The sequence below is a fragment of the Erinaceus europaeus genome, chromosome 8, assembly GCF_950295315.1.
Source record: "Erinaceus europaeus chromosome 8, mEriEur2.1, whole genome shotgun sequence".
NCBI lineage: Eukaryota > Metazoa > Chordata > Mammalia > Eulipotyphla > Erinaceidae > Erinaceus > Erinaceus europaeus.
Window position 1 is genome coordinate 99,287,237 of NC_080169.1, and position 7,948 is coordinate 99,295,184.

The following is a 7,948-nucleotide window of genomic DNA, read 5'->3' on the forward strand; positions in this document are numbered from 1 at the left end:
TCCCCTCCCCTGATAGCTTTCCTATTCTTTATCCCTCTGGGAGTATGGACCCAAGGTCTTTGTGGGATGCAGAAGGTGGAAGGTCTGGCTTCTGTAATTGCTTCCCTGCTGAACATGGGTGTTGACAGGTCGATCCGTACTCCCAGCCTGTCTTTCTCTTTCCCTAGTGGGGAAGGGCTCTGAGGAATAAGAGCTCCAGGACATATTGGTGGGGTTGTCTGTCCAGGGAAGTCTGGTCAACATCATGATAGCATCTGGAACCTAGTGGTTGAAAGAAAAAGTGAAAATACAAAGCCAAACAAATTGTTGACCAGTCATGGACCTAAAGGCTGGAATAGTGCAAATGAAGGGGGGGGGTCTCCTTTATAGATAGCTACTAGGCATATTTTAGTTATATTCCAAAGAGTCTGTGGCTATACTAGTGTTTTTTTGGCCTGAGCCTGAAATTTGACATGCAGGTGGATCCTAATTATTATCTGGGGAGACGATGTTATGGCTGGCAGAAGGACCAGAAAGCTGGATCAGGGAAGAGAGTAGCTCCCAAATATGAAAAAGGTGTATAAATATTGTTGATTGTAAACCCCATTGATTTGATGTGGTAAATAAATAAAATCTTAAGAAGAAACGAAACGGAGGGGAACAGAGCCCAAGGAAAATAGGCAGCAAATCACAGAATTCACACTCAAGTCAGTCTGTTTCCAACCATCACTTTTGTTATCCCTTGGGTTATTAGTTCTCAGTACTTTATATGAATTAACTCAATTTCTGGGTAAAGCAACCTGGGGAAGGGCAAAGGGGTAGCAGTGCTGGACTTGCATACATGAGATTCTTCTTTTTTTTTTTTTATGGACACACACATAACTTATTTATTTATTTAAATTTAATAGGACAGAGAAATTGAAGGGAGAGAGGATAGAAAGGGATAGACACTTGCAGCACTGCTTCCCTGCTTGTGAACCTTCCCCTCTGCAGTTGGGGGTGGGTGAGGTTGGGCCCCCCTTCTTGCACATGGTAACATGTGCCCTCAACTGAGTGTGCCACCACCTGGCCCCACATGAGGTCCTGAATTTTATCCTCAGTGTCACTTATGCCAGAATGATGCTCTGGTTCTACTACTAGTATTTTTTTTTTTTTAACCAGAGCACTGTTCAGCTCGGGCTTATGATGTCTGGGGTTGAACCTGGGGCTTCAGAACCTCAGAAATAGTCTTTTGTGTAGCCACTGAGCTATCTCCCTGACCCTAAATAAAATTAATTAGTTAAAAAGAATGAAATGAAATGAAATGAAATAAAATAAAATAAAAACATTTCCAGGCAACGTCTGCTCTGATCCCATGTAACAGGAACACAAACACAGAAAGGTGAAGGATTAGTCCAAGGTCCCCCAACCAGCAAACAGTGGCGTTTCTGATGCCTGGAAATGTAATTTCAGAATTTGAGACTTAAGAGAGTCACAGATCTGAGCATAAAACCTCAGTAAGTGAAATTCCTCCAAGATGAGTAAAACAAATCATCTCAAAGAGCCTGCCTGCCTGCCTACCAGCACGTCTGCCTCCCTGAATTTCTCCCTTCCAGTCCTCCCCACCCACTCGGGCCCAACCATGCAGGACCCAGGGCCAGGAAAAGTAGGGGAAAGGTCGAGGCTGGTTCAGACTCCGCCCTTCCTGCTGTTTCAATCCCCTTTTCAACGAGGCAGGCAGAGGCGTGGGAACTCCGGGCTGCTGTGTCGTGTAGCCCTCGCACTTGGCCTGGACAAGCGGAATCGCCAGCGGTGGAGTTCAGTGACCCTGCCTAAGGTCTTCTGCTTTTTTTCCCCTGTGTTAAACATGTGCTTTCCAGTATCTCCACCACTGACTGCCGTGGAGACAGCACGTCTTAGGGGTGTGGGGTGGGGAGCTGTGAGGCTGGTGCGTACAAAGTCTTCCCAACTCCAACATCTGGGCAGAAAGTTGGTCTGCAAGCACCTAGATCTTCAGTGGAATCTCAGCGCATTCTCACCAAGCAGCCGATGACTTTAAAAGCAGCCAGGGGAAAAGGCAGCGTGAAACATCCGTACAATGAGGTCTGTTTCCGCAGATCCTAGGGGACCTGGAAGAGGAGGGGAAGGGCGTCGGGGGTTCAACGCCCCATGGTGGAGGGCGATGGCAATTTGGTGAAGGAGTAGGTAATGCTGACACCTATCATGGGGTGATGTGAAACTGTACGGACACAGAGCGGATGTCCTGTGACAGACTGCGCTCTGTTGACATCTCTGGTGAAGAATCAGTGTTTCTAGTAAAAAGCGGGTAAAAGCCAGGGAGGTGACACACACCTGAGGGGCCCCCCCGGGTGGAATCCCGCTGCCCGGCCTGACTGACTCAGAAGCGCCTGGCTCTGGAGTTGAGAAAGCGCAGTGACGTCGAGCGCCGCCCAGGCGGCCCCACTCAAGGGGGCGGGGCCCCCCTGCGCCGCCATGCTGGAGGCCTGTGCGCTCGAGTGCGCGTGCGCGGGGTCGCGGTCGGACGCGCCTATAAGTGGGCGGTGCAACGGCCTGGCTCGGCGCTGGGCTGCAGGCTGCGCGTTCCCTGTGTGAAGCTGTCTGCGCTGGTCTCTGGCGCGGCTCCTGGGCCCTCGGTCCTCCAGACGCCTGCACGGCCCCTTGTGACAGCGAGCGGGTCACCCCCGACCCTTCCTCCTGGAGGTAAGCGGCCCTGTGGGCGCCCCCAGTTCCGCGGGCGGCGTGGCGGGGCCCCGAGGTGCATCTGCGCCTCCAGGCCGCCTGCAGCCCTGCTCCTTCCAGGAGCCACGTCCTGCTCGCCCGCGCGGGCTCCGGCGGCTCAGCCCTGCCCTCCCAAAGCACCCTTAACCTCTGCCCTTTTAATTATTTTTTAATTTTCAGCACTTTCATATTTACTGATTATATTGTTGTTGCCACAAGGGCTTTTGCTGGAATTTTTTTCCCCCCCGCTCAGAACACTACTCAGCTCTGGTATATATATATGGTGGTGCTGGGGATTGAACCTGGCACCCTGGGCGCCTCAGGCATGAAAGACTTTTTCCGCATCACCTCTATACTTCCTCCCCAGCAAGGACTGGAGCAGTGTGCCTGTGCGGTTGGTTGGTTCCACCGCTTCTGGCTCACGTTCCCTTTCTCTCTCTTTCTCTCTTTTTCCTTCCTTCCTCCTCTTCTTCCCACCTTCCTTCATTCCTTCTTGCAGCTAGAGAGTGAAGGACAGAGAGAGGGAGAGAAGGTGGTCGTGAAGCTGCTTCCCCTGCGCACTGTGCTTCCATGTGGTGTGGCCGAGGCCTTGAACCCGGTTTCTTTTCCACATGGTGAAAAATGCATTTTCTACCACAGGGACTATCTCCTGGCCCTGCCTAAAGGCTCCTTTTCTTGTCTGTCACCCCCTGAGGCTAGGATTCACTCCTGCAGAATCTTTGTTCCCGGGAGCCTCCTGGCTGCCTAATACATGGCAGATTTTGTTTTGAGGGCAGAGCACTGCTCAGCTGTCTTATTATTGCCTTACAGCCGCGGGCATGAAAGTCCTGCCTGCTCCATTGTGCTGTGCGCTCCTGCTGGCCTCCAGGGTGCATTTTCTTAAATAAGTGGATTTGATAAATGTGACCCACTCAACGTTTTCTTTGGTGCTTTTTTTTACTTTCAAAAAGTTTGGGATTCCAATAATAAATAAATAAAGTTAAAAAAAAAAGTTTGGGATTAACTTCAATCTGTAGTATTGACAATATCACCTCCACAGAAGGACAGGAGTCTGTCTCTCCTTGAGAAAGGCCACAGGTTCCTGTATTGAGGACAAAGGACACAGCAGTTAGGCCTTGCACCTGGAGGAGAAATGCATTTTTTGTGGGGCCAGGTGGCGGCACCTGGTTGAGCGCACATATTTCAATGCACAAGGCCCCAGGTTCGAGCCCCCTGGTCCCCACCTTCAGGGGGAAAGCTTTGCAAATGGTGAAGCAGTGCTGCAGGTGTCTGTCTTCCCCCTTTGATTTCTTATTATTCAATAAATAATGATAATTTTAAAATTAAAAATGCATTTTTGTTTTATTTTTTGAAGGTTTTTTTTATATCTTTTTAATATCTATTTATTCCCTTTTGTTGTCATTATTGTTGGTTATTGATGTTGTCATTGTTGGATAGGACAGAGAAATTGAGAGAGGAGGGGAAGACAGAAAGGAGGAGAGAAAGACAGACACCTGCAGACCTGCTTCACCGCCTGTGAAGAGACTCCCATGCAGGTGGGGAGCCGGGGGCTCAAACCGAGATCCTTAGGCCGGTCCTTGTGCTTTGCTCCACATGCGCTTAACCCGCTGCGCTACCACCCCGACTCCCTTTGTTTTATTTTTATGAGAGAGATAGGAGGAGAGAGAGAAACAAACATCACTCTGATTACATGTGCTATCGGAATCAAACTTGAGGCTCGAGAGACCAGTAATTTATCCGCTGCGTCACATCCTGGGTTGCAGAAATACGCTTTTACTGCAGGGGAAGAAAAAGTTGTAAAGAATGTTCGAGATTTGGTCCAGGAAGTATGGAGGGGGTCAGCCGCCCTCGAGCTGAGCTGACAGTATGACTACACTTGGATATTCTGCAGTGTGGGAGCTTGGGGCTGTGTCCCCCTGGCTGCCAAAGCCTCTACCTCAGCTCCCCAGGAAGACGAGAGGATCAGGGTTAGGTTCATGCACATCCCCAAAAGGCCAGGCTGTAAATTCACCCCAGACCTCTCTTTCCTCAGGCCCCTAGAATCTCCCAGAAGCAGTGGGCAGCCATGAAGAATGTGCTGAACCTCTACCTCCTCGGTGTGGTGCTGACAGTCCTCTCCCTCTTCGTGCGGCTGATGGAATCCCTGGGGGGCTTACTGGACGGCCCGGCGCCTGGCGATTCCTGGACCACCAGAGGTCAGCTGGCCAGTGCGGAGCCTCCCAAGGGCCTTCCAGACCACCCATCCAGGGCCGTGCAGTAAGGCTCCTCCCCGACCACATGGCCACATAACCTTGAACTCTGACCTGAACACCCCCAGCCAGGTGTGCTTGGGAAGATGCAGAGCCATCGGCTCTGTCAGAGCCTGTTAGTAAGCTCCGAAGAGCCTCGCCATCCGGCTGCACCCTGACCTGGGAAAAGAGCCTAGAAATATTCTAGGTGTGAGTGGGTTGCTCCTGCTTTGCTCTTTCCTTTGGCTCCGCCCTCCCGGGCTCCCTGCGCTCACACCTCCTGGACACGCGGGGGCACTGGTGCTCCAGCCTCAACCCCTGGACGACGCTGAGGTTTTCCTTCCTCCTTTAAGCACTTATCCAGGTGGCCTTTAGACTTGGGGGGCATCTTCTGCTCTCCGCTCAGGGAGGGGGAAGATGAACTGTCCAGTGTTCAGTTCTCCTGGTTTTACATTTTTCATGCCTTGCTCCCAACACTAAGTACATTGTCTGTTGGCCTAGAAGCGGTGAAGTGACGACAGAACCTACTCAGAGTACGGGCATTATGGCCACTGTGTGGCTTATGCAAGATTTTTTTCTAATGAAATAAAAGTTGAATGGCTATTTCCACAGTGTGTCATGTTGCCTTAACATTAATGATAGGGAAGGGACTTACTTCCTACATCTGAGTTAACACCTTAAAACTTTGGAGAGGGGGCTGGGGAGATCACAATGGATATACATACATACATACATACATACATACATGTAGATATAGATATTTAAAGAAAGCCTTGTGGTCCCAGAGGTGGCACAGTGGATAAAGCACTGACTCTTGAGCGTGAGGTTCTCAATTCAACCCCCAGCAGCACATGTACCACAGTGATGTCTGGTTCTGTCTCTCTCAACACCTATTTTCTTCATGAATAAATATCTTTCTAAAGTAAATAAAGCCCTGTTAATAACTCACAATCTTAACTCTAATGCCATCTAGTGGAATCTAAGAAGAAAATGCTTTGTGTTGTGTAAAGCTTTCTGATCGCCAAGGGCTTAGAGCTTAAGAAAGGTGTCAGGCTGTTGGGGTTGGCAGATAAGGTCTAATCAAGCATTGTTCAATAAAAATATAATGCAAGGGCTGGCAAGAGAGCACCAGTAGTACAATAGACTTTGACAGTGCTGATTTCTTGGATGATAACACTGACTTTATCAGTGATTGACTTGAAATAAGCAGCTACTCTTTGTACAGCAAGACCACCCCTCTCCCCCATTTTCAAAGCCTCTTCAAAAAGCACTACAGCATATGTCAGAGGGGTTTTTTCACCCCTCAGGTAAATTCTTCCTTCCCAAATCACTTTATTGGGGAAATGATGGTTTACAAGGCAGTGGTCACATGAGTACAGTTTCGTATCTGTAGACACACCCTGGTAAATTCTTTTTTTTTTTTTTAATTTATTTATTTATTTTTATTTAAGAAAGGATTAATTAACAAAACCATAGGGTAGGAGGGGTACAACTCCACACAATTCCCACCGCCCAATCTCCATATCCCACCCCCTCCCCCAATAGCTTTCCCATTCTCTATCCCTCTGGGAGCATGGACCCAGTGTCATTGAGGGTTGCAGAAGGTAGAAGGTCTGGCTTCTGTAATTGCTTCCTCGCTGAACATGGGCGTTGACTGGTCGGTCCATACTCCCAGTCTGCCTCTCTCTTCCCTAGTAGGATGGGTCTCTGGGGAAGCTGAGCTCCAGGACACATTGGTGGTATCTTCAATCCAGGGAAGTCTGGCCGGCATCCTGATGATACCTGGAACCTGGTGACTGAAAAGAGAGTTAACATACAAAGCCAAACAAATTGTTGAGCAATCATGGACCCAAAGCTTGGAAAAGTGGAGAGGAAGTATTAGGGAGGTACTCACTGCAAACTCTAGTATACTTCTGCTTTCTTACTTTGGTGCCATACTCCAAACTCAGTCAATTTCTGCTTTGCGTTTCTACTTCTTTTTTTTTTTTTTTACATGCATAACATTCCCCAGATTCCCATTTAGCAATAAAACCCCCACTATTTCATTCATCATTTTTCATGGACCTGTATTCTCCCCACCCACCCACCCACCCCAGAGTCTTTTACTTTGGTGTAATACTCCAATTCCATTTCAGGTTCGACTTGTGTTTTCTTTTCTAATCTTGTTTTTCAACTTCGGCCTGAGAGTGAGATCATCCCATATTCATCCTTCTGTTTCTGACTTATTTCACTCAACATGATTTTTTCAAGGTCCATCCAAGATCGGCTGAAAACGGTGAAGTCACCATTTTTTACAGCTGAGTAGTATTCCATTGTGTATATATACCACAACTTGCTCTGAATGACTCTGAAAATGTCCAATAATTCTAGGTTATCTATCTCTTCATTTAGCTCCCTTATGTCTTTACTGATTTTCTTCCTGGATGATCTGTCAAGTTGAGATAGTGGGGTGTTGAAGTCCCCTACTATGATTGTGTTACTGTTAATATATTGCTGTAGCTCTTTCAGTAGAAGTTTGATGTATTTAGATGGCTTCTCATTGGGTGCATAGATATTAATAATTGTTAAGTCCTCTTGATTGACTGATCCTCTGAGCATTAAGTAGTGTCCATTCCTATCTTTTTTAATCTTATCTATTTTAAAGTCTATCATGTCAGATATGAGAATAGCTGTTCCTGCCCTTTTTTGTGGGCCATTGGCTTGTATGATAGTTTTCCATCCTTTCACTTTAAGTCTGTGTTTGTCTTGTTGCGTTAGGTGAGTTTCCTGTAGACAACATATTGTTGGGTTGTGTTTTCTGATCCATCTTCCTACTCTGTGTCTTTTAATAGGTGAATTCAGGCCATTCACATTTATTGATATCAAAGATTTAAGATATTTTAACGCCATTCTTGTAGAGTTTTAGAGTGTTTTGATATATGTCCTATTTGTGGTGGTCTGGTTGTTTATAGGAAACCTTTCAGAACTTCTTTCAAGGCAGGCTTGGTGATGGTTGCTTCCTTCAACTGTTGCTTGTCTGAGAA

General features: G+C 47.6%; 1 protein-coding gene across 2 annotated transcripts; it reads left to right on the plus strand.

Moving 5' to 3' along the window:
* The first annotated feature begins 1,679 nt into the window (after positions 1–1,679).
* Positions 1,680–5,530, plus strand: HILPDA (hypoxia inducible lipid droplet associated). Of its 2 annotated transcripts, none has more exons than XM_060196531.1 (2): positions 1,680–1,795; positions 4,730–5,530. In XM_060196531.1, the coding sequence occupies exon 2, from the start codon at positions 4,763–4,765 to the stop codon at positions 4,955–4,957; it is 195 nt and encodes a 64-aa protein (XP_060052514.1). In that variant the 5' UTR covers positions 1,680–1,795; positions 4,730–4,762; the 3' UTR covers positions 4,958–5,530. The 2 variants fall into 2 exon arrangements, with proteins under 2 accessions (XP_060052514.1, XP_016045129.1); XM_016189643.2 differs by lacking the exon at positions 1,680–1,795 and adding an exon at positions 2,515–2,679.
* Positions 5,531–7,948: the final 2,418 nt, after the last annotated feature.